The sequence below is a fragment of the Corvus hawaiiensis genome, chromosome 16 (assembly GCF_020740725.1).
Source record: "Corvus hawaiiensis isolate bCorHaw1 chromosome 16, bCorHaw1.pri.cur, whole genome shotgun sequence".
NCBI lineage: Eukaryota > Metazoa > Chordata > Aves > Passeriformes > Corvidae > Corvus > Corvus hawaiiensis.
In genome coordinates this window covers 10544757-10571434 of record NC_063228.1, presented here as the reverse complement: position 1 = coordinate 10571434, position 26678 = coordinate 10544757, and the positions used below count along the sequence as shown (strand labels likewise).

Below are 26678 nucleotides of genomic sequence, written 5' to 3'. Positions count from 1 at the left end.
AAACTTCCATGATACTCAAGAACAGAAGAGGTCAAGCAGTCCCTCCATTATTTTGAACGCATTAAGAACCCCATAAAATCAATTATGTAGCTGGGGTAAAAAGTTAATGTCTAAGCAGCACAGATCCTATCACCTGCAATACTCTTCATAAGATACAGCATAGCAAAGTAATGCCCAACTCTTGTCCTGAATAGAATACATAAATAAAAACAAACTTTTTTTTTTTTCAAGTATCTTGACATAAATATGGATTGTTTTTCCAAGACTCTTTCCTGTACTGCAGAGGCTTACTTGCTGGGTGAAAAACATAAAGGTAGATCCACAGGTGCTAGTGACTCTTTTAATAGTTGGGACTTACCCCTTTTATTCATTATCATTAGAAGGGAAAAGTTTTATGGGGTTTGGGAAATTAATTCTGTGGAGTTGGGGGAGTGTTTTGAATGGATCTGTACAAACCCATGTGTGCTCTTAGCACCTCAGTGCAAATCCAAAGCTTGGACCAGAGCAGATACAGAAGTCACTCGCCTGTTTCTCACATTATTTGCTCATAGGGTCAAGGCACTCAACCTCATCTTAAAATATATGACTGTTTCTGAAAAATGATGGAAAATAACCAAACCCTTATAACTCCTCAGAGCATCAGTGGATCTTGCATTACTCAAGACCTTCTTCTGACACCATATATTTAAAAATTCAATACACTAATATTTTCTCTGGTTACCCTGAAAGGTCTTCAACAAAGGACAAAAATAATCAGCTTGTGGTTCTAGTACAGGCAGGAAGAATTTAATTTTACCTGTTCACACAAATACTCAACTATTTCTCATTCAACATTGTGTAAATATATCCCAAGCTTAAAGACAAGGTCAGATTGCTAAATGTATTGAGTTTGCTATTACAGCACAAGAATTTGTTTTAACTTTATTTTCATGTACATTCTCAGAATATATAGAGTATAGGAAATGGTATATTTTAAAGGCATATAAGGTAGAAAAAAACCCTAAAATACGTTTGTCCTGCTCAAACTCTAGTTCAGACTGGTTTGGTATTTGTTCACTTGCTGTGCAGAACATTCCCATCTGTTCCATGTGGCATCATGCATGTGCTGGTGTTTGTACACAAGTGGAGGTGTTGTGCATCAGTGTTTGTTGTGTGTGTGCTTTTCACTTTATTATAAAGGGACAGAGCTTTTACTGTGGAATTAAACTATGTGTTCATGTGCATCTACATCTTTATTTTAAGTATTTGCTGTATAAATGACCTGAGCATTATCAAGGCAAGAAACTGAAGCATCTCTGCAAGTCAGTGGCATAAAAGCTTAACTTAGAATTTTTCAGGAGTGTCCTCAAGATATTAGAGCTTTAATCCATATTTGTTTAAGAATTTCCCTTATTTTTTCATGGTTTAACAAATGTAGCAAAATGCCTAGTTAACAGTCTATCTACTTTCATCATTAAAACTGCATCTATTTGTTTAAGACAAATTCTGCTTGCTAGCAAAAACTCAGGTTTTGAACCTGAAATGTATTCAGCAAACTATAGAAACACTTTTTTAAAAAGTAGGGTAATAATTCTTGAAATTCAGAGCACCCCCACTAAGAGGAAAAACACCTGACAAAATACTAGCATCATGCTAGACTGGGGAGAATGCCTTTTCTTCAAACTGATTTGGGTTTTTTACTATTGTTACTACTTTTACTGTGATGTCCTGCTTGCTCATCCTAATTTTTTAATAGTCTTACTGGGCTTTCTTTGCTCCCAAAAGACAAGCAGTACATGCCAAAGCATTTCAGGATGTTGAAGGAATGAAGATGGAATATATGACCCGTCGCTCATGTTGGAGACAGTTCCTAAAAAGCTGTGCACCTGAACTTCTACTTTGTAATAAATCAAGGATAAATCTGAAGAAATCAGATAAAATTTCATTATCTGACTACATTAGACATCAACTGCTGTAGTAAGTATTAACTTCAGTAGTTACACTACCTTATGATACTGAACTTACTCCACTTTAAGTGTAATACCTCATTTAAAACCTATTTACTTTTTTACTGCCTGTGTATTGAGCCAGCTGTAGTGAATACACTGAAATAAATAAATAAATGGTTAAGAGCTTTTCAAAAGTCAAATCTGTACTTAAGCATCAAAGCTGTGACTAACCAGGCCACTTCATTCATTCTCCACATTGATCTCCAAACTCCAAAATCACCATCAGCCAAAGCCAGTATTACACTGCTGAGCAGTTAAGCCTGGTATTACAGCAAAAGATTTAGCTCACAAAACTACTGAAAAATAAAAACCACCAAGTCATGTTATCCTGAAAACCTATCCTGGAATTCATAAGCATAGTAATTGCATTCTGATTTGTTTAGTAGCAGTGTTTAGTTCCAGTAAAGTCCAGAAAGGAATTTAAAATTAATTTTTTTAAAGCCAATTTCCTAATGGGCAGACTCAGGGAATGCTTTTGTACAGGACACATTAACCCTGAAATCACTACGTGATAAAAGCCCAGTGTAATAAACATGTTGAGTTTGGCTGCAAAAACCTGCATTTGGCATTGTTTGATCACCAGTCTGCTTAGAAATCTGCGGATGTAGGCACAGGAATGCGTTTTTGTTTCCCTTTTCTCCCTCCCAGAAAGGCTGCCCAAGGCTAAGCTGAAGGGATTCGGGACTGGAGTGGGGAGTTCCTCACTGCCCCAGCTGTGCTGAGCCCAAGCTGAACAGGGAATTGGCTGATAAGTGCTCCCACCAAAGGCTCTGTGTGCTTAAATTAAATGGGAAAGACAATCAAGAGAAACATTTGCTGGAGTACAAAAAGGACTTGTTTACTTTTGCAAAGCAAGTGGTTTTAATAAAAACTTGATGACATTTACTGCACATTATAAAGAGCAGAACACTGGTCCTGCGCCAGGACAGACGCTCTGAGTGCAGCTTTGGGCTTTATAATTGTTTGCTTTTTCATTGTGATTTGGGCCTCGTTTTTTACATACCCTTATATTTAACATATTTCAAAGGGGTAGATCTGGTCCAGGAATATAGTTAGTATATTGCTTACAAATTAATTTGCATGGGCTTTATTTGGAATCTACTAGAGGCCAGGAACAAACTGTTTAGTAAAGGAAAACCATTTATGATGATGAAATATTTAAAAGAAATAACTTGGCTCTATCTTGCTCCAACCCCTGACCTGGAGGTGCCAGGCATTTCACTTCACCTGCCTTCTTTTTTTTTTTTTTAATTCTGTTTCATATCAAGAACACAGTACGTTTTTAGAGAAACAATACCTTTACTACAAAACCATGTAAATGATTATATACAAAATGGTTACTGGAATTTGGTTTTGTACTGCAGTGACAGAAATAACTAGATGCTGACATTTATTTACGCTTCCTTAATACTAAGTACATCACTCCACTGATCAGGGTAAAGGCAAACGCAATCCAGGCTAAGACGAAGGAATAGCCATATTGGCCTTTGGAAACTTCCATTCCATATCCACGGCTCTGGTGCAGTTCTTCATGCCTGTCTGTGTAAATGGAAGCTGCAATCATAACACACAGACCTGCAGGAGGAAGAAAATAATAAAGGTTAGCACCTTAAAATATTATCAATACACACAACTATTCACTGTCTCTCTTCTGTCAGCTGCTCCCACCAATGTCCTTTCTTTGCAGACACTCGTTTTCCATCTTCAAACTAACCCGGAAGCATTTCAAGACATTTTCAGTTTCTTTAGCATGCTTTAAGTTTGAAGTGCTGTTGTGTATCTATGTCATTTGCAGTGAACAGAAAATGATTCTGAACATCTGGTTAGTTTTAAAGTCTGACAAAAAACAAAGTGAGTACTTGCCTGTAACGATTACAGAGTTATTTAATGTGTACAAGAAGTTCAGAACCTCAAATTCTTTCCCTTCAAAGTTTAAATTACTTTATTCTGAGCAGTGATGACATCCATGTTTTACCTGCCTAAATATTACAGAATGGAACAGTTCACTGTTTAAACAAATATGAAGGATAAGATATGGCCTCAAGAGCACTACAGAGTTCTCAAGCAGCTCATTCTTTTTGAAACCTTTTCCCCCTTTCCTACCTTCACGAAAACATCATTAAAGTCAAAAGTGTTGAAAAATCACTCACATGACAGGAGCTGGATGATAGAGGTTAACACAAATCTTTCTCCTTGCTTTAGACGGAAGAGTTGAAGAATGAAAACCAGAAATGCCACACAACAGAGAATCGTAGACAGGATCATGGCAGCTTGAACAGCCTGAATTGACTGATACTCTGCAAAAGCAAAGCAGCCTTGATTAAAAATAGTTTCTCTCTTTGCCTACTCCTGCAAGGAGTAAAGGGGCAGAGCTGTGTTGTGTGAGCAGTTCAGTAGATACAGCAAAGCAGTTGTGTGTGCATTGCAGAGGCTGGTCCTCTTCTGCTTCCTTGGTATTAATGCAGCCAGTGGTTTAGACTTCTAAAAGCTTCTCATCAAACTGAATGAGAATACTGAAGAGACTACTTCTGCCACACCACATCCTTTGCTGCCATCGATGTCCTAGAAGCACAGTGAAACCACCAGCTATCCCAAACAGCTTCCAAATGGAGACCCCAGCCCTCCACCAGACCTGGAGACAGCTCTGTCCAGGAGGATGTAACCAGACAGGATATCTACCCTTGGCACAAAAGGTTCCTCTCATTCAGGCTTTTCATCCTGTCAGTTACTTCACTGTAACTGGGAGGTGAAATATCCAATACATTTTTAACCATGTGCAGCTGCTCTGTGTAACTTCGCAGTCCCGAGCTGTGTCACACAGCTGAGCTCCCATGGCTCCTCTCCTCCAGCACAGCCATGCTGCAGGCAGGAGCCCTGGGAGCAGCAGGCACACCTCAGCCATCCCCCTCATCTCCCCAGGGTGGGTACCTGACTGCAATGGACACACAGTAATACAGAGAACAAATGCAAACCCTTAAATCCGTGTTAGCTGAGATACCCTGTGTGGAGTGGATAGGCTCACTGCACATTACAGGCCCTAAACCAACCTGACGCTTGGAAAATAAAATTACTTCATGGGTACACAGTTCTTCAAATTATGTAGCTCTTTAATGTACACACAGACTGAATGTCGAGAAATAAATAGAACATTTGAGAATACTTCCAATTTTTGTAAAGCAGGATATTACACTAGGCTGTATATTAAGACCTCTTTGTAAAAACTGCAGCTTGTGTTTTCTTCCACTTTTTCCCCCGTTCTTGTACACAGTCAGTAATCTCAGGTTCTTTAGTTCAATTCTGAGGCAAATTCTCTCACTTCAGATGACTTCACTGTTGTTACCTATCTAATTTTTTAAGAACTCGTTAGCACTCATTGTTAGTTGTTTGCATTTACTCTCTTGCACTGGTCTCTTAAGTGCACATGACAGTTCCTTCTGCTTTCCTCTCACAGAAACTGTTAGAACAATTGTCTTTCCAAAATGAAAACCAGTATTAAAGTTTTTAAAAGACCTGCCTAGTTAGAACATGCAGAGATTTTCAAAGAATTATATAACTGTCCTTGCAAATTTCATAGCAGTTTCACCACATCTGCTGAAGGAACATAGACAGAGGCATGGAAAGACACTCACCATTGAATTCATCAGTGATAGCCATACAGATGCTCGTATTCGTGGCACACATTCTCCAGACATCTGTAGAAAAGTTATCTCCCACCCACCAGGCCTGCAAAATAAAAGTAAAGGACTCTTACAAGGAAAAAAACCAAACAAAACCCACAAAACTCCTTCATTGTCCAAGTGTCTACTGATCAGGTAAATCAGCTGGAACAATTTTCTGTTCATTTTTGGATACTTAACCACTCAAATGAAATGTGAGATCTCATGGCAGTTTGGAATAAAGGTTATATAATTACCCCCAAGTCATTCTCATTTTAGACCTCTGTGAAGTAGGTAAGGGAATCTTAAACATTCCAAAGCACAAGGGATTTCCACTATTTGGTCAGAAATTTTGGATAGTGAGTGATTGCTCACTCCTTGAGACACCTAGACAAAGTATGCTTGATTCACCCAGACCCTGTTTAGGATGCACACCTCTCTGAAGGTAAAGCATGTGCTAATTTGCAGGAAATAGCATCACCTGTGAAACAGAAGTCCCTTATAGATGTCCTGGTTCCTGCCACCAAAGTGATTAATCACAATGCAATGCAGCTGTGCTGAGGTACACTGTGGCATCTGTCTGGTAATGGCTGGTGACAAATTAGATCCCCCTGAGGTTTTAACATTCAAGGCAAGATGGTACTACAGTGTCTGAACAGATTTTTACAGTAGCCTGGAAAATGACAAGGTCTCCACAAGTGGCATTTCCTCAGGAAACCCATTCCCATTCCAATAGCTACCCAGGCCTTTGTTTTGACTAGAGCTGCAAAAAATATGACACTTAAGTACGATTCCTGGTAGGATCTGCTGCTTAAATAGATATTCCAGAAGCCTCAGAGCTTACTGTGCAGCTTTGCAAACAATACTGCAGTAAAAACTATAATATATTATGGTAGTAGGCATATGGATAAAAGGAACACTGTGTTTCAACAAAAATACTTACTTTCTCAGGATGCCATTCGTTTGGGTTTTACAGTTCAAGTTAATATATTATTTTTCATCTCTGAACTCTATATAATATATAGATACATAATATCAATTCTAATAGAAGATGGTTGCATGGATAAAGGTTTTAATTGTTCAAAAGTAGCTAATGACACAAAGCAGAGTGCATAGGGTTTTACTTTTGCAATAATTTGGTTTGTGCGTAGCAGATTTGAACTAAGAGTAAGTTGCTTTGTCTACTGTCTTTGCTTTCTAAATATTCAAGGGAGCAGCGTAAGACAACCTGCTCTAGTGCTCAAATAATGACCTACTTCCATGGAACAATCAACCAGCTGACTAAAATGTAACATCTGAGTTTGTACAATTTTGCAATAAAAAGTTGTGGGTAACACATCATTTCACTTAGAGCATAGTCTTCACCAAACAGTATTTTCAGGAGCAAATTTTTTAATATCAAAAGCCTGTACATACATCAGACCTCATAGACAGATTTCAATGCACAGACTACTGATCAGGATAGTGGACTGTTTTGGAAAATGGAAAATTCCATTAAAAGTTAGATATAAATATTGGAGGGTAAATTTTTTCTGATCACAAAAATAAAATGGAAATTTGAAAATAATGCAACATAAAATATTCTAAAACTTTGTGCTGAAACTGCTTCAACTTAATGGACACAAACACATTCATGGTGTCTCTCATGATTTAACTGGGCATCTGGGACAGACACTTGTGAGGCAAAGCACACCTTGACTAAAATTATCCCCACACATTAATCATCAGCTGTTTGACTTCATGTACTTGACAAAAAAGGACAGTGGATTTTCCCCCCCTCTCTCCCTCATATCCAGCTGAACCATGTCCCCAGGGCTACCCTGTAAATATCCTCCCTGGCCAAGTCTCTCCCAGGGGAGAGGATCTGCTGCATGCCTTGAGCTTACAACATGATGCCATACAAATATATGGCATATGCATGGATAGCCTTATCCACCTTTGTTACAGAAAGCTCTAAGAACACCAGTGTGCCTAACAAACTTAGGTCCTCTCAGAAAGCAAGTTGAAGATACAGAAGAAAAACTCAATTTATGAAGTAAAGAAATCCCTGTGTGTTTGAGAGAAAACAAGAAGAAATGACACTTACATTGTCAATAGTTGAGATGAACAGCAGCGCTGCTGAGGTTATGTGAAACACAATAATGAAGGCCAGGAGAATCAACATCCTTGCTCTGGGGAGGCTTTAGGCTGAGATAAATCTGTTGAACATAAGAAAGTATATGAACAATCTTTAAAAGCTGTCAGTGGATCAACCTGCAGTTATGGTGCTGTTAGAGACAGGAACATCAGATGCACATGTTCCATCTCCAGAGATACTTAGCTGGCATCACGGCTGTTAAAATGAATCACAACTTGAAATGAAGCCAAGAGATGCATTTTGCAACCTTCCAGCATGATGGCTGCCGTGAATAAACACATAAAGAAGTTTCATTCTGTGTGCTTCTCCAGCAAGGATGGAAAACTCCTTCATGTTGGCTTTGAGAGAAGTGCTTTTCAAATTACAGCCTCATGTGTAGTGATGCTAGAATTTCCACTGACTGTAGTAAGGTCTTGTTTCAACCATCCTTCCAAAGAAGGAAGGACCAGATTTCAAAAGGATGCTTGTAGAACAAAATTAAGTGCATCAAGAACTACCTCCTACATTTAGTAACACCTATGTTGTACCTTAGGTCTCACATCCTTTGTTCATACAGTTGTAAGTTTTATCCATTGAATAATGACTAAGGACTACCATTTTCTTCAATATATTGCTCCCAATGGTAGGGCTGATCAAACCTGTTAGTCACATAATAATCCAGTGAGTTATTTTATGTTCAGTCACTTAATACTCTCTGTAGGCTACCTATTACCTTCATACCTTATTTAACCCACTTACTACAATGTCACATCTCACGTGGAAAAAAATACATTCTCATGTACAAGAGAATCAGAAATTGTATTTAACTGGAATCCCCAGGAAATCTGTGGGCACATAACAAATAGTTTAGGGAAAACTGCTGCTACTAATACTCAGAAAAATGCAATTGCTTGACATATCTATTCCCTCTTGGACAGAGATTCTCGCAAATTAATATGTGCTATAAGGAATCTGCAGTCTTGCAGATCTTTGCAGTTAAGGTGCACCATTCTGTACATCATCTGCATGTTATCACTCATCAGTACATTAATGCATATTTCTGCCTTGCCTTTGCTTTGGACACATTCTATGATGTCAAATGATGCCACTCACATAACACAGTAAATATCTAGAAGAAAGGGCAGCTATGAGGTTTTTTTTAAGACTTCCATGATTTTTTTCATGTCTAACCCACTCTCTCCTACTGCCAGTTACTGGAATCATGAACCACATGAATAATTTAGCCAAATAAAAGGACTACTCGGACAGCATTTTTAAAGCAGCTCCACTGGCACTCTCATCAGGGCAAATAATAACTACTCTGCAAAACTTTAACAAAAAGATAATTGACAGCATAATAACTCAGTGAATAGAGACCAGGAGTTCCAGACTAATCCTCTGCATCTCCATCTCTGTACTGCAGTACAGCGTTATAACAAGCTCAAAGGCAAACAGCATTAAAGTGTTTTTGGGAAAAGTAAGTGGATAGCCTTATATCCGTATCTAATTGGAATGACTGAATGGGAAAGCCAAGTCAACCCTGAAATAGGAAAAGCATCTACTCAAGTGTGTATTCCTTCCCATTTCCTCTCTGTTAAACTTTGCCTTCTCAGCCACAACAAAGGACAGAAATTGGCAATTTCCTCCAATGAGTTGATTCTACAGTATGACTCCAGGTCCTGTGAATGCAGTTCTGCTTCTAGAAATGTCATTCATGGCTCTCTATTGAGCCTTGCTTGACTGAAAGGAAGGAAAAAGGAAAAGAAGATATTTTGTGGGTTTGTATAATGTCACATCAAAATATTTTCGTTGTGATATGTACCAGTTTTTGCACAGGACCCTCTTGTCTTGTGGCTGGTTTTTTCTTTTTCATTTCTTGCACAGATGGTATCTAAGTATTCAATAATGCAACAATCATCTGCCATATAAGGAGAGAGAACCAAATTGTACTCGGTATTATTTTAAGAATAACAATACAATTTCATCTTATTACATGAAGTATCATAAAGTAAGACCAAAAAATGCAATCTAATTAAAACCAATCTTGCAAAAGCAAGACTTGCCAGCGCAGAAGAATCCACTTTCTCTTCAGTCAAGTAAATGTTTTAGTTTTACTGTTTTCAGCCATAAAGAGAAGTGTTTCAGACAGGACAGATAAACCTGTATGGCTGGTGAGGAGAAGACATTTTTTTTTTTTACCCAAATAAAGCCAAGATTAATGGAAAGAGATTCTTGTTTTGTCTTTGCAAAAAAAAAACAAAACCAAAAACAACAACAACAACAAAACAGTAAGAAAGGTCTGATGTTTCTGTTACGAAGACCCTTCCTAACAACCATCTTTAGATACCTCCTCCTGACTTGCTGGCAACTGCTCCCTTCATGAGCTGCTACAACTTCTGTGCACACAGTGCTACAACAATGACACATGGATACAGGAATGAAATACACTGGGGAAAGGAAGGAGACAGACCATTTCCAAGTAATTAAAACCAGGAAAAGTCAAGAAGAACTGTTATCCAGTCTGTCATCTGGAGCAGGATCCCAGAAGTGCACAGACCTCAATCACTCCTACAAACTTTCCCTTCCCATGAAGACCAAGGAGTTTCTGTGGTTCATCCCAGCCTGCACAAGGAATAATGAAGGGAGGAGAGTTTTCCAGAGAAACTCTCTGTGATTTGTGGGCAGGAAGCAAAGAGCAGCTCCCCTCTTCCAAGATGCAGCCAGCAACATCACAGATGCTACTACAGTATCTGCACCCCTCTCTAGGCAGAAATTCTGGATTTCATCTCCCAGAGACAACTACTAGTCCTTGTCCATTCTACACAAGGCTGGAATTCAAAAGCTTACTGTGAAGACTCAAGATTCTTCCACTCCCTCAGCAAGAAGCTCTTCCTTCCCCAATCCTCTGAGGACAGCCTGCCTGGAAACCTCTGGACGTAGTTACAGAGCACTGTTTGCATTAATGTTCAGAAGTCTTACTCTACTAATGTATTACCAATCAAACACTTTGTTATTCTGCACACTGGCTGTACTCCTTTTCTTATTTACCATGAACTGTTTCCTGGGCAGAGTGATTTCTCACCTTCTCTCATTTGCAGTTGAAACACACTATGCTCTCAGGTCAAGGTGTTCATGATTTTTAAGTACACTGCCTTTAGGCATTGATGAAGACTGGGATGATGCAACAGATACTGTTCACCATTCCCCAAAGTGGCTTGAATTCTTTTAATAGTTTTTACACACACACACACATATGAGAAAATATTTTTGGACACAGTACAGTTACAATGATGGAGCCACTCTTCTCAGAAGTGTGTGATGAAAAGACTACAGGCAACAGTTACAAGTTGCAACAAAAAATATTCCAATTGTGAAAAAAGTATTAATTATATTCAATGAGCATGATTAAGTACTGGAACGGGGCCCATGAGGCTGTGGGATCTCCATTCTTGGACATCTTCCTGACTTGACTGAAGCAAGGCCCAGAACGTCCTGATCTAACCCCCTGCTTGGAGCCAGAGTCTGCACTAGAGACCTTCACAGGCCCCTTCCAGCTCAGTTCTCCTGTCAATCTGTAGCTATTTCAGGAACCTCCCTGTACTAATCTCCAGCAAAGCTCTGACAAAGAGAACATAATATTTGACTTAGCTCATCACATGTGTCATTAAAAACAGATTCGGGGGTTATAGTAAGGATGACGTTGGATGTCAACATGAATTCCTTCAATTGCAAGCCTCAGCATTTAATACCACTTCACAAGGTACGGTGTAAGGCAGAAAGGTACAGGTACTGCTGAGCTACAAATGCAGACTGCCACTGGATCCAGAAAGAGTAAGTTACAGGAATCCCACTGAACACATCCAGATTTGTTGTGGTAATAAGGTTTCCCACAGATGCTGTTAAGTTGCAGGATACTTGCACAAAACACACTGAAAACAGAAAGCCAGTTATAGTAACAACACATATTTTTTTCAATTAGTGCAGAAGAATTGTTTCTGGGTAATGCTCCAGTGCTGCTCCATGTTGCACTGGGAGGATAAATGCAGCAGCCACACTTCTCTCGAATCTTTTCAGTAATGCAGACTTTTGGAAGCAGTAGTTTACACTTGCCATGGCAGAGCCCAATGAGCTTTAGAAGAAGAGGCTAAGAAAGGCCTCTGCTATAATCTCCTGGACATGCAGAGACAAGTACCTTTATACAAGATAAGACACTACAACCATCACAGAACTGCACAGCAAAATAAGGTATCTAGGCCAGGGTTTCCAACATTTCTGTACTGTCACAAGCAAACACATTTCAAAACTGGACTGTCTCCCTATGTCAAATCACACACACAAACATCCCCTGCAGAAAAGCCTCAGTTTAACTTTAGGATAAAATTCGCCTTTAATGTCCATCAGTACAAAGAAACATGACTATTTAAGGTTTTTCTGCTGCTTAGTACAGCAAGCAACCAAAAATGAAAATAGTCTTTGACAGTTCTTAACAGAAGTTTTATCACTGCTTTCCAACCCAGATACCATCTCCACAACAGAAGCTTTCCTTTCCTCCCATGCAGTTCAGCTCTGCTGCCAGGCTGTTTCTCATGTTTGTGCATACTTGATTTTTGCAACCAGTGAAACACATACGTATGTTTATCCTGAGCTCATGTGCATTGGGAAGGCTGGAGCTTACTACACTGGCTGCTGCCCTCACTCCCTAAGATCAAGTCAGGGTTTTTTAATCATCTTCATCTGAGCCCATGTATGAGAAAACTTCCACACAGACAATCCTGGTTCATACTCTTAGAAACACTGTGAAATCTGTGCAGAACAGCTCCTACTCTGCACAGACCAAGGCTGGGGGTGTGCAGACTGCTCAACACCCACATTTAGTGTGCTGAAAAGACACACCCAAAACAAGGGGTAGAGGATCCTGTTAAACAAGTTATGGTACCTGCAGCTCTCCGCACTGAGATGTTTCACTGCAACTAGAACAGCAGGTCTTTGGGCCATCAATAAGCATTCAGTTCAGCTGAACTTTCTTGAGGTCACTGGTGTAAAACTGAATCAAAGCAAACCTTAATTATCAATTCTTCTGCCCCTCAGTGCTATAATTAAGTCTGACTATGTGAATTTAGAAGAAAAAGTTTGTATAGTTGTAGCATGAGAAGTCTGTCATCTTGTGATGCATCATAAGTTGTTTGGATTTACATGTTTTGCTCACAGTTCTTGTGCCACATCTCATGGTGTCTCATGACAGAGAACTCAGAAGTTGGCTCACATTTTGCCTGGACCATTGTCTCTAAACTTGCATAAAATTCCCTGGTTTATAAAGAACAGAGTGATACTGTTAACTTTCTTCTATTTTTTTTTAATCAAGTATGAAGGGTTCTGTTTTTCTTGTGTGATTCTCAGAACTGGAACCAAAAGTGAAGTCTGAATACAGCAGACTTTCTCCCATGCCAGCAAGAGCTTTGAGGATTTTAACAATCCTCTGATGACTAAATATCAAACAACATAAAGGACGAGAAAATCAGGAAATGTAATACCAAGAGAATAATTGCACCAGTTGAAACAACTTACTCCAGTTTCTTTATTTCCTCTGTCTGAGTTAATTTAACAGTTGGGAACACCAACACTCTTCATGTTCAAGGGTACATTCAGATTGTGACCTGTTTGCATGCTCAGGTGTCACCCAGCTAACAGTCAATACAGAAACGCAATGTCCTCCTTCAACCAGTCTCTGCAGCCAGTTAGAGACCTCCAAGAAGCACTGGATGGCTCTGACTACACCTCTACAATACTGAATGGGGACCCAGGAGGGAAATGCAAAGTACGAGTTAACAGTCTACACAGCAGATGGCTCCCACCCAATTTCTTCCTGGTATGAAGCTAAGCATGAAGAACAATGTGTGTTCTACATGAAATAAAATTTCAGGTCCCTGCTTGATGCTGGCTTTGGAATCAAGAGGGCTAAGTGTCCTGTGAGCCCCTCAATGGCACAGAGACCATCAGCTCTTTTTGCTTGCTGAACTGAGAACACACTCAAGCCCACAGCTCTTCGTGCTACCTATTTTATGCGGAAGGAGAAGAGATTGTCACTTACACTTCCACCTGCTTTTCAAAGTCCTTCCTCACAAAGCAAGGAAATCAGAAGGAAATGAATCTATGTTCCCTGCACTCAACCACTGTATGAAGGCAAAAAAAAAAAAAAATCAATACAGCAAAAAATTAATCCACACTCTTCCTAGAGTTCTATTTGAATTAGAATATTTATGGCTTTTTTAACACAATGGCAGAAAATGAAAGTAGGGTCATCCTATCAGATCTAGATTTATTGGTGCCCTTGCAGCAGGCTATGTTAAGACCCAGCAACCTCCAGCACAATTACAGCAGTCAACTTGTTGTGTTTTGATAGTGAAATACAGGGGCTCAGAGACAAACTTGCAAGACATGGCATGACCTAGCTTTTATCTATTTTATTCCAGAAAATCTTGCCTTGCAACCAAAGCCCTGAGGTCTGCTCTTTGTAAGCACCACAACTAATACAAACGTGCACCTATAGCTTAATAAAACTTTCTGGTTTTACGGTGTTTGGATGTCTGTCCATCCTGCTGGTACTGGTGGGACTGCCTGAGCAACAGCAAACTTAGAGTGAACAAGCTTGTGTTCTTGGCCTCCCTATCACCTGTGGGTGAGGTGATGCTCAAGCAGCCTTTCAGCTCTTTCTCAAGCAACTTCATGAACAATAAATCTGGTCTCCACTTCAGAAACCCCACCTAGTTACCAAAAGTGAGAGAGACTGTGATTACAGGTGGGTCTGGCAGATCTTCTCCAGATTTCTTCCCTTCTCACCCTGTCCTCCTCATTAGCTCTATGCTACCAAGCCAGAACTCCAAAGTCTAGGAAATTATAACCCTGTTGTTCCATATGTTTCCAAACAAAACCAAGAAACAAATCGCAGCAAAAATGCAACATGCTAGCTTTGAGTATGGAGACCCAAAGAAGCTGATGATTCTAATTTCTTAGGAATGCTTTTAATAAAGTTTTGACCTAGGGATGCCAGCATTGCTGCCACTTCAGTAACTCTGTCAGTCATTTATTTGCAAACAAGTTTGGGCTGCGTTTAGACTTGCCCTACCACTCCTTTCACTATGGCCCTGCTGTGTGCACTGCAGAGGAAAGTCATTGTGCCATGAAGCCTTTGTGGGCAGACTCAGCAGAAGGAAACCAGCAGAACCTATGGGAAAGCAGGAACACAATGCCCTGTTGTAGGGTGGGGAAGTGTCACTTACAGGGAAAATGAGCCTTGTGACATTTTACCTGAAAATCCTAAAATATAGCCTGAAGCTTAAAAACTTCAAGATAGATGTATTCAAATGCTCCAGCAAAACCTGAAGAGACTACCAGCCACTATATGCTGAGAAGACAATTTAGCAGGTACATAAGTCAGCTGCCTACACAGACAGACATATTTGAATGAAAGTCTTTAAGACTTCATCTTCTCAAAACTGACCACAGGGTTTTATGTGGTCAGCAGAAAGAGAATGTTTTTCCTCCTCCAGCAGCACAAACCACACCTTCCTCAAAAGTAAATCTTTTACACATTCTTCTGTTTCCCTAAAGCACTTTTTCTTGTAACTGTACTTTTATACTAGATAATAATAATCTCATATTTAAGATGTTCTATATCTGCATCTAATCCCAACACAACCCACAGTGGTGTAAGGTAGGCTGCCAAATTACTAAATAACACCCAAAAGGGTTGCAATTAATGCCTGATTCCCATCATAGCAGTCTACTCTTCCACCTTCAGTTTACACTGAGCATCACATGCCTTTGGCAAATGCTAACAAACATAACAAACAGTCTTTAATCAAAGACACCCCATGGATCAAGAGATCGGTTCTCAAAGGGCACATATTGTTCGAGAAAACCCAGCAGTAATTTGAGAGAAGTAACTGCTTGTATACTGCACTTTCTGGTTTCTTACAAAACATAAATGTATTCTGTCAGCTTTCACAAAGGCATGTGCAAAACATGTTATAAAATGTTTGTAACTTGAAGTATGTATGGGTAGAGCTTAACTGTATTCTTAGAAAATGAAAGAAAGCACACAGCATTTCAGGTGTTCACTGCATCCTCTCTGTTCAGCCAGTTTGCTTGTTGTGCACCAGATACCACTTCAATATAAACAAAGCTGTGGTGTACATTAAAGCCTTCATAACAATCAAGCGGGTCTAAAAGTACTTAAAGCTTGTTTTCCTAAGCTTAACAAGACAAGAACTTCTCGTTCTGACTTGTTCATTTTAAAAGATCAAGACAGAATGGGGGTATGCTTGCAGGTCAAGGCAAACACATGGAAGGAAAAAGAACTGTTTAACTTAGAGATGAAAATAAATGGCTATAAATCAGGTGTGAGCACATTTAGGATGTAAATTACAACTCTTAGAGCTGTCACATTCTGGAACAGCCTTACAATCACCACAGCACAGAAAAAAGAGAACCATCTCCACAAGAAAGTATTTCTGTGATGCAGGGACAGTGCTAGCAGGGCGACAGACACGGTGTCCTGAGAGGACCCTGCAGCTCTGCTCTCCTGTGAAGCCTCTCAATAACTTCATTGAGGTCTCTGTGTTCACAACAGGCTTTTGCATGATACCCATGCCCTTGGCACTGCTGAATTCTCTGCCGTGCTCCAAGGGCTGCAGGCAGTGCTGGGAGCAGTGCTGGCTGTTGCCCAGCACAGTAACACCGTGGTGATCACGATGACACACAGCCAGCTTGGAGGGACGATTTGTTTCTCAGGTGGGCGGCAAAGCTTCCAAGAGCAAGCACGGCCTGTGCCCCTTGTCTGAGGGTAGCCTAAGGGCCACCACTGCCTGTCAGCCCTCCAGGGCAGTGGTCAGGAGCCACAGAGCCCTTTGCAGCCTGCTGGGACAGCCCTGCCTCTGGCTCAGGGAAGCAGTGGCTCCATGGAGCTGGACAGTGACACGGGACTGTTCTGATAAGCTATTCAAGCTATGAGAACTCCCCTGGGAACCTGCTCCTGAAACAAACAGCTGAACTGAGGTGTGGCCTGGCCTCACCCCTGCTTAATCACTATGTGGCCACATTTCAGTGTCGGGGTCGTCCCTGTTCAATACCGTGGCAGGGCAGGGAGTGACAGACCAAGTAAAATACCAGATCTCTGTATCAGGTTGACAGATAAAATGTGTCCTCAGTCTGAGTCAATGAAAAGGGAAAAAAAAAAAAAAGCACACCTGCAGCATTGACTACACATTAAAATAGTTCTGAGCAAATCTCAGACCCTGGGCTCTACTGACTACAGACTGCTGCTTATCCAGAGATTATTCCAGATACAACAGAACAGCTCAAGTGATTTATGATGTTCCACCTAATTAACCAACAAACAAAGGCAGAAAAGGTCTGTCTTTCCAGATTGAAAGCAATGTGTTTAATTCTGTAGAAATAAAAGCTGATATTGTTTTAACTTTGGCAGATGCTCTGTGGAAATTGCTAGCAATTAAATGTGTTGCGTTCACTGTTGTAAAATTTTCAAACTGCTTGTTTTGATTTGGCTTTGACTAGCTCTGTGTTGAGAAATTTTGTTTTTAGTTATTTCAGAGTTTACACATCATCTATCAAGAGTGTGAAAACACATTTCTATTGGTAGTACAACAGTTGGTTATAAAATAAAAAGCTCAAACTCTCCACAACTACTACTACTTTGTTTGACAGCAACATTGTAGCACAGGATTATATTTAATACTCAACCTACCTCCAGAATGCAATTTTTACACTGTAATTTGTAATCAGTGCAATAAAGTTGCCATGTGGACTCTACAAATCCAGGTAGGAAGATTTCTATTCCTTGTTTGAGCACACTCAGTGCACAGCTCTTCTACACTGGCTGCTGTATGGGAACAGCTCAGTCCCCTCAGCCCTTGGGTCACTTGGCTCTACCCCCCAGCGGCATCTTGACCAGGCTGGACAGTGCCTGGGTCACTGCACAGACACAGTGCCAGGTAAGGGCACACCAAGCACCCTAACAGATGGGCAGGCTCAACCAGAGCCCTTCAGTTCTTCACAGACTGTTCTGCAGTCTCTGAACTTGGTTTTGTTTCTGCCTTTGAGCTAAGCAGCGAGTTTGTTGCTTCTGTGAATTGAGCACTGCAAGTCCTGGAGAGTAGGTGAGTGTGCATAGCCCACCTGGCAGCACATGCACCTCAGCAGAGACATCCAGGGCCTTTGGAAGGTCTCTTTCTGTCTGGAAGAAGGCCAGAATTTTGATCTATTTCAGGACACTAAACACCTGCATTAAACACCCAAGGGAGTGTTCATACTGCCCACCTTGGCTGTTTGCAGCCCATGCAATTCCAAACATAGCACAGTGTTTAAGAATCAGTGAAGCAAACCATAAATATATATCCTATAGCTATCTCTAAGGGGTATTTGAGTCAGTCCACTTTCTGCTCCACCTACAGACTCCTGTGAAGATCTCTACACAGCCAGAGGGTTGTATTTTAAGGTCACACCCAAATTATGAGGCTTCACCTGGCATGCACATACCATCATTAAGCCTGCCCATGAAACTTCATCGGCAAAACAAAAAGGTGTAATTACATTTTCCCCATTCAGTGGAGAAATAATAGTTCCTTTGATGGATGAATTCGGGCCATCAGGCTTTCTCTTGAGTCCTACCCAGGAAGATATATTTTCTAATAATTATGATGCTTACCTTCCTAATGAAGTCATAAGCATCACCTGACCTTTTGAGATATATTTTACAAAATTATCTACTCTCTAAAACAATAAAGTTTTCAACAAAAAAAAACAGCAAAAACTGAAGCTCCACTGCAAAGATCATGGTTTGCTTTGAGCATCTAAAAAACAAACAAACCCTAACAAACACTGAACAGCTCCATGAATGGAATTCCTTAGCACTGTGCTTACGTTTCCCCTGCATTCCCTCTGAGACCAATGTGATTTCAATAAAATCTGTGCATTCCTTTCTACTTTCAAATTTGGCTGTGCTGAAGTATCACATGGATTTTATATACAGTGTTTGGTTCACTTCAGAGCAAATCTCTTTCTTATTAGTTCCTGTATAACACAGTGCCTCATTCTGCTGGGTCTTCTTCCAACAGGAACATGGAGGAGGACCTGGAAAGTACATCTGACAGCTAGCAATATAAAAGATCCTGTCCCCAGAGACCTACTTATCTCTTTAATTAAACGCATTCTTGTCCTGATTTATGTGGGGGTGTCATGTCTTACATGATACTCAAGACACAAATAAAACGTGAAGTGCCAGTGGAAAACCAAAACATATTCAAGCCCCTGAGGAGAAAAGGGAAGAGTCTCCTTGTGCTGCCATTGATCTAATTTTTAAATGGACAGGGAAACACCATTATGAAAGGAGACAGCCTACACCTAATATACTTAGCAAAAGTAGAGGAAGGTCTTGCTTCTCTAAATAACCACATGGGACTCACGAGTACAACAGTCTTCTAATCGCTGAAGGAATGTCAAACCTGAGATGGGAAACAACCTTGAGACAAACAAGACAAAAAAAATAAAAGCCATAATAATGGAAGTAAGAGAAAGACATAAGGCAACTGTGAAGCAAGAGATGCTAATAAATCAAGAGGGGTCAAGTGCATTAACTGAAAGTGGGTGCAAGATAGAGATGTTCATTTCTTCTAAGCAATGTGGGCCAGCAACAATAACTCCAGCATCCATGAACTGAGACAGAATCTTTGTCTAAGATAATAATGTTGCAGCAGCCTTCAGTCTTGACCTGCTCAGTCTGTTGAACAACTTCCTTTATTAACAAGGTTTTAAATCTGTGTAACCAAATAAAACTCACTCTTTTTCCTCACTGGCAAATCCACAGCATAATCAACATTGTTTGTGTGTTTACAATAGAAGTCTTTCCAGACCACAAATAAAGAATACACCACCAGTAGTGTCTTGTCTACTGACTGTATGTTGTTTTTATCTGAAATTATCACACCATTTTCCTTCCCAAATGAGCATATTAACAAGAAACTGATCACCTTCTAAGAGTCTTCATGGTATTGCTGCATTTCAGCTCCAGTTAATGTTGGCGGCTATTGACAGAGCAATTCCTGGATTCCTGGCTGGGCAGACAGCTACCTGGTAACATCCCTGTCAGCCACGCAGCTGGTGTGATACAATCTGTACACATCTTTATTCAGCACGGAGGATGAATCTTAGGTATCCCAACAATCTATTTCCTAACTCAACTCTACAAGTTCACAAAGAGATTCAGAGAACAGCAAGAGTTCCTTCTTTCAACGTCTTTGAATCAAAGGTGAACTCCTTAAATCTTATGCTGAATAAACTCTATCAGCTTTTGGTGGCCATGTTTACCATGTGTCTTTGTTTCCACTCCCACTTTGATTTCACCAGCTGTGGCAAGTACCTGTACCCCAGCTGCATTCCTTAGGATGGCATTTGTCACACACGCTCTTACAAAAATGTAGCAGGACTCCCCAGCAAACTGCAATTCCCGTTTCTCCCCCCAGGAAAACTCATGCCCAATAGTCCCCTACCACTTGTGTGGATTCCTGCCTGCCCACATCTGCAGCCACCTGGCACCTCAGCCCCAGCAGTCCAGCCTCACAGCTCTTTCCTGAATTACATGGAAAGCAAAGCCTTCAATATCTGAGAGCAGGTCTGGGTGAAGGAGTCATTATAGACTATTTTTATTTGACAGAGAAAACATCTACTCAGGCAGGTGAGAAGGCTTATTTTATACAGTTAACACACCAGCACAGTATGTACAGAGTACATACAGTACATATGAAAGTAAATTAAGAGAAAGAGCAACTTTTCGTTTTTCTGATGATGAGCCAACCATAGCTGTTTACTTCCAAAGTTCCTAAAGAAAACTCCAACAAAATTCAGTGTGGATTTCACAGCTATTCAGTGAGTTTCTTCACAGCCCTGTATCAAGTCAGAAAATACTTCTAAGATGCTATACTGCAATAACTACTGATCATTTACATACTGGGAGGAAAAAAAAAATACCTTCCTGCACCGTGTGAACAACGTACTCCTGCCAAGAAATGAACAGAGAGGCTGAACTGCAGGTTTCTTGATGGCAGCATTCTGTGAGTAAGAGCAAGCCCTGGGTAAGTCTGCTGAGGAGCGGAGAGCAGTGCACTGTTCTTCCTAGAAATGTCCAAACAAGGAGCTGACCTCTCAAATTCAATACTCAATATTGCAGACAACCCACGTTACTGAGAGCTGCCTGTCCAGTATCTGGCACACAACCTCCCCGGTGTGAGTGGGGCATTACATACGGATAAAAACCACCAGTGAGTGGAACTGCAGTTCGACTCAAGTGGAAAAACGTTTAATGCTGGCAAAAACGTCATAAACCGAAATCTGCACTGAATTACATCTAAGTATATTTTCCTTCCACTGCGCGGGGAGGGCGGGAGCTGCCAGGAGCTGCTACAACGTTACTGCAACACACGCGAACTCCGCTGAGAGTCGATTACAGAAAAGAACAGAAATGAACCATCCCGTGGAGAGCGCGAACTTTCTACTGGCTTGGCCCAGCCCGGACTCACTGGCGAGGAGCCCCTCGGCCCGCCCCGTCCCGCGCCCCGACGCCCGGAGCGAGGGAGCGGGGCCGGGACTCGACGGGAGCGGGACCGCTCTCCCCGGCCAGCCCAGCGACACCGCGGCCACCGAAATGAAATGTGCTTCGTAGTAAACAAACGCGTGCTTTTTATTTTTCCCCCCTTCTGGCGGTTTCTTCCTCCCCTAGCCGGCGACGCTGCCCGCTCCCCTCGCCGCCGCCCCGTTCCCCCCGCGCCCCCCGCCCGGCCGAGGCTACTCACGGGCGCGGGCCGGCGGGCAGCTCTCCGGGGCTGCGACCGTCTGGCGGCGGCGGCGGTGCCTCCGCCCGCCCTCCTGCGGGAATGATGTCAGCGGCGGCTGGGTGTGGAACCAGGAGGGCTTTCAAAAGTGCCCCCCGGCCGCTGGCGGCGGGAGAGGGGTGTGAGTGTGTGTCTGCGAGAGTGTGCGGGCGCGGAGGGAGGGACAGACGGGGCGCGCACAGGAGAAACTTTCCCCGCCCGTTCCCACTCGGCGGCGGGCGGGCATCCAGGCACGCCGCCGCCCGGCCCTCCCCGGGGGCGCTCGGCCCGCCGTTCCCCGCGGCCGGGGCCGGTCCCCGCAGCGCTACCCCCGCCGGCCCCCGAACAGAGCGGGGTGGGCCCGGCGCACGGGATGCCAGCGGCCGGGCGCTCGTCCCGCTCCCCGGGCGGCCCCCGCCTTCCGTCCCGGCTGACCCTCCCGGAGGAGTGACCGCTCCGTGCCGAGCGCGGCAGGCGGCGGGGCCCCGTCCCGGGGAGCCGCGCACAGCGAGGGGCGGCAGCGCACTGCGGGCAAGGGGCGGACGGTGGCTGCTCTATGGTAGCTGGGCGACAGCTTTTCCCGGGAAAGACAGGGCGAGGCCCTGGGCGGAGCCCTCTCACGGGAGCTGTAGCGGGGGAAGGCAGCTGCGGTTCCCAAAGCAGCCGGGGAGAGCTCCGGCGGGCAGTCTGTCCCGGGGAGGGGGCCAGGCAGGCGCCATTTCCAGCCCGCCGTAGTTGAGCCGCTCTGCCAGGGCCTCCCGCCCCCTCAGCGCCGGGCCTTCAGGGGCCGGGCGAGCCCCTGCCCTCGGCGGGACGGTGCGAGCGGGGCCGGCCGTCGGCGGCGCCGCTGAGGGACGAGCCCGGGGCCCCCCGGGCGGCAGCGAGTGCCATGTTAGGGCAGAGCCGCCCTGGCAGGGAGCCCGGCGCGCCAGGCTCGGCTCGCTCCTGCCTGGGCTTGTTCGTCACGGAGGAGAACGTGTGTGGAGAGCTGAGGAAAGCTCCGCTGGTAAAGCCGGCCCCGGGCAGCGCAGGTGAGAGCTGGGTCACTGCCCGCGCCTCACGACCCCCGCTCTCCCTGAGACCAGCCACCATCGCTAGTGGCAAACATCGGTCACCAGCTGTGCCCATTTTCAGCTTGGTTTTCACGTAGCCTTTATCAGCAGGGCGATGGTATTTACCGTCACTCACAAGCAGGCTGAAGACCGTAATTCGGCTTTTTGGCAGCTGTGTTGGTACAGCCCCTTTGTTTGCTCAGAGGGCTAAAAGGTCTCACCTGCCCTTACCACAGTGTGATGTTGGCGAGGAAATCTGGCTATTGCCGTGTGATTGCCAAGATGCCTGCTTTACATTGTTTTGTTTTGTGTCTTGCCCTCTGTTACAGTTCTGCACAAGCTGCTGTCAACATTTGCTTTGGATGTTACCTAAAAATCCAACAGACCATGACTCCTTCGGTTCAGACCGTACATGCAAATTTACGAGCAGTGTTTCCCAATCCCAGAGATTACCTGTTCTGTAAGAACTGTAGTGAATTCCAGCAACACCCTCCCTATTCCTAGAGTCTTTACACAAGTAGCGACTGTTATGCTGAGCAAAAACACTACTCAAAAATCAGTAGCATGACCTTACTTCATTGCACTTTCATTTTTTCTGAAGTGCAGAATTAGTGCCCTTGTACAGCTGTTAGGAATCTCACATCTTGCTAAAAAGCAAAATTATAAGAACACTATGAAAGAGTTGCTTTATCAGTCTAAGCGCCACCAACTCTACCAAACACTGCAAGCAATTCAGCTGGGGTGAGTGGCATTTGGTGGCATGGTAATGGTGTCTTTTTATGGTGTCTTCTGCACTCTTATATTAGCTTCAGCTCTGCTGTAGCTGCCAAATATATCTTGTGTTCACAACTCAACTCGGAATCATATACAAGAATATCCAGTGCCATAAACAGTCCCCACTCTTCACTAGAATTTATTTTTCTCTATACTCATGAATTCCAAGTTTCTGGATAGGAGGGACTGGCACTTAAAGTAGTGGCTGCTTCTTCGTTTGTACAACACCTTTTTTCTGGTAATTGCCTTGTGGTTAGACTGGAGTGGGAATTCAAAGTGGCTCTCAGGGGAGATGGTCATAGCTCTGGGGCTGAAGGAGAAAAAATGAGAATCTTAGGAGTATCAGTGGAGGAGACAGCTCTGTTTGTTAGTTCCCAGGGATTTCAGAAAAGTGGTACCTCAGGCTGAGCCAACCACTGTAAGCATGACAGCCTGACTTCCACTGAGCTGAACTATTAGAGCTGAAGTCACTTCAACATTCCCCTCACACAGAGATAAGTTTGCCGGTGGAATATGAAAAGAGAACACTTGATTTTTAAACCAAAGATGTTGCTTACAACTCAAGGTACTAGAAAGAGGTTAATTGTGCTTCATCATGTACTGCATTCGAGGTGCTGCTTGCTAATAAGTGCAGAATACTGTCCCTATAGGAAAACACTTGCTGTTAAAAATAGTCTCCTTTCTTCTCCCTCAACACCTCACACTTGCATTTTTAATTGTTGAATAGTTGTCATCCATATTTTATCTTAGCTAGAAGCTAAGAATAAATATTTTTAAAGCAGTATTAACACGCTGCCAGATGACTACAGGCTTTTCCTGGAAACAAATTATCCAGGTTCTACTTTTCAGGCTTGTGTTGGACTGATGTGCTTTGAGTGAATGTTTTTTCCCTAATGCAGTGCTAAGTATCTGAAAAAGGTGTTGACCTTTTTCCTGCCTTGCCCTTCCCTCATTTGCTTGAGGGATGATGATGTGAAGGAAAATGTGTCATATCCAAGTACCCCCTTCTACTTTGCTAAGTTTTGCTGTTTGAAAGCAAAGTCACTGACAATAGAATTCCTAGTGTGCAAACATAAGACAAGCCATGCCATTCCATCTGCTTGTCTTACTGTGTCCTAGACAGTATCTTTGAAAGCAGCCAGAATTCATAAGTGAACAGATATCTCTCCCACTTCACACTACCAGTCATCATGCAGTGAACACAATTTACCTGTGTGTTTGAGATAAGCTTTTTTTTTGAGTAGTTATAATTCCCTTTTATGCATGAGGAACTTTCAGAGCAAAGTCTGAAAGTGCAGGCTGAGTAGCCATCGTGACCAAGAGAGGCTGTATAATAGAAATACAGCTCAGATATTGATCTTACTGGCATAGGGTGCATTGGATGGTGAAAGTTCAAAATGAAACACTGATTTACAGACAATTCGCAGATATGTAAATGGGCCAGCAATAGAAGTGTTGATCTCATTAATTTGTAATAAGTGGAATAATAAGTTGGGGTTTTTTTACTCACAGTGATTACATAGCTACAGTTTATGCTTTATCATGTATCTGTCAAGATCATGGACAAGTTCAGTGTTTTTGTGGCTAGCAGGGATCAGGGCATGCTCTGTGCAATAAGAGGCTGTAAGTAAAAACAGGCCAACGAGATCTTTGGATGTATCTGAACAGGAATACAAGTGAACCTGGAAGACAGACCTGGAAACATGGAACCTCATGATTGCCAGTGACTCCAGGAAAAAGAAGACTTCAGACTGAGGGAGCTGCTGATCCGTTGGGTAATAGAGTAATTACTTGTCCAACTGCTAAATGGCTTCTGATAAAAATATCTCTGCCTAGACAGCCTGTAATCTGACTTCTCCCAAGATGGAAATACTATGCCAAAAGTCCTAATAAGAGGAATATAAGGCACCATCCTCTATAGGCATCCTTGTAATACCAATCCGTTAGTTTGCTGCAATGAAAACCAATGTACCAATGAAAGACTTCTAGCACAGTAACAAAACTGACACTGTATTTTTCCTAAAGAATCTGTGTAAGAATCCTCCAGATTACTGATTCAGAGTATGCAACACTACTAGACCCTTTCCGTGCTTACTTTTCACAAAGAAGTTACATTTACTGCCATGTCAACATAAGTAATGCTGATGAGCTGGTGCTGATTGGGAAGTGGTTTCATCAATGAAAATGAGTTCAAATGTAGGCTTGTATGGCAGTGCTGCCATTTCAATAACTGAAAAATAGGAAGTGTGCTGTAGGATGATTTTACCATTGGACAGTTTTATGAGGGGGAGGATGGAGAAAACAATGAGAAAGAAAAGAGTGACATGGACTTTTCCTGTTTCATGGCTTTTTAAAAGTCCATCCAAAGGAGCTGCTAGGCCATAATTTCATTAGTCCCCTTAAAAACCACTGAGCCATAACAGGGTTCTCACACCTTTGTCCTCCTTTTCCTTTCCCTCTGCTGGGATCAGAGGGTTCTTTGCTTTCATCCCTAAGAGCCATGGTATGCTTGTACAAAGTGTCTCAGATCTGGACAAACCTTAGTGTATCCTTGGTAAAGAACCTGACTCATATTCCCCTTCCCACTCCAGCCTTGGGAATGTTTCCTCCTCCCCCTCAAAGAAACATGGGGAGGTTAAGCAAGAGCAGCAGCTTCCCAACAATTCTTAACTCCTTGAGAACTGAAGTCCTTGTTCAGGCTTGCTGAGTCTAGAACAAGGAGCTTGGAAGGAGTTCTGACAAACTTATGAAATCTTGAGGGATCAGATGACATTTCCTTTTTTCTCCTTCCCTGCTTCCATCAGTTACTGTTCTTCACTGCCTCTTGCACAAGTCCAAAAATATCCTGAAAATTAATGTCCTTAGTTGGCTGCAGTTAGGTTGTGCTGAAACAAGTGAAAGACTTAGGCAAAAACAGCACAGCTTGTCAGAGAGCTAGTCCCATGATTTATACAGCAAATATATATAGGATATATTAATTCAAATGTTTGTTTACCCCGCTGATATGCAGGACGTGCAGATCTGTGGAGATGACATTCAATAAAAAGGAAGAGCATTCCCTTCCTTTCTTCCCCACTGTTGGGTGTTCTCTTTGAAAATGCCCTTTTTGTATTAATGTTATAATTACTTTAAGAAAATCAATAAAAGTTTCTGGCAAAAAGTAGCCAAGGCAAACTGTAGTGCTGCCCCTGGAAATTTTATTACTGGCTCAA

At 42.4% G+C, this 26678-nt stretch overlaps 1 protein-coding gene across 1 annotated transcript; it reads right to left on the bottom strand.

The window, feature by feature from the left end:
* Positions 1–758: 758 nt before the first annotated feature.
* On the bottom strand, positions 759–21797 carry EMP2 (epithelial membrane protein 2). The gene is made up of 5 exons (XM_048320380.1): positions 21623–21797; positions 7731–7842; positions 5618–5711; positions 4139–4285; positions 759–3563 (listed from the first exon to the last, which is right to left on the bottom strand). Exons 2-5 carry the CDS (start codon positions 7806–7808, stop codon positions 3379–3381), a joined length of 504 nt encoding a protein of 167 aa, XP_048176337.1. The 5' UTR covers positions 7809–7842; positions 21623–21797; the 3' UTR covers positions 759–3378.
* Between the last annotated feature and the right edge of the window lie 4881 nt (positions 21798–26678).

Excerpts from the sequence above, each read along its gene's own strand:
- EMP2 (XM_048320380.1), bottom strand. The coding sequence starts at position 7,808 with ATGTTGATTCTCCTGGCCTTCATTATTGTGTTTCACATAACCTCAGCA. Across the intron at positions 4,286-5,617 it reads TATCACTGATGAATTCAATG|AGTATCAGTCAATTCAGGCT; the intron begins GTGAGTGTCTTT and ends TTGCTTTTGCAG. Across the intron at positions 3,564-4,138 it reads TATCATCCAGCTCCTGTCAT|GTCTGTGTGTTATGATTGCA; the intron begins GTGAGTGATTTT and ends TTCCTCCTGCAG.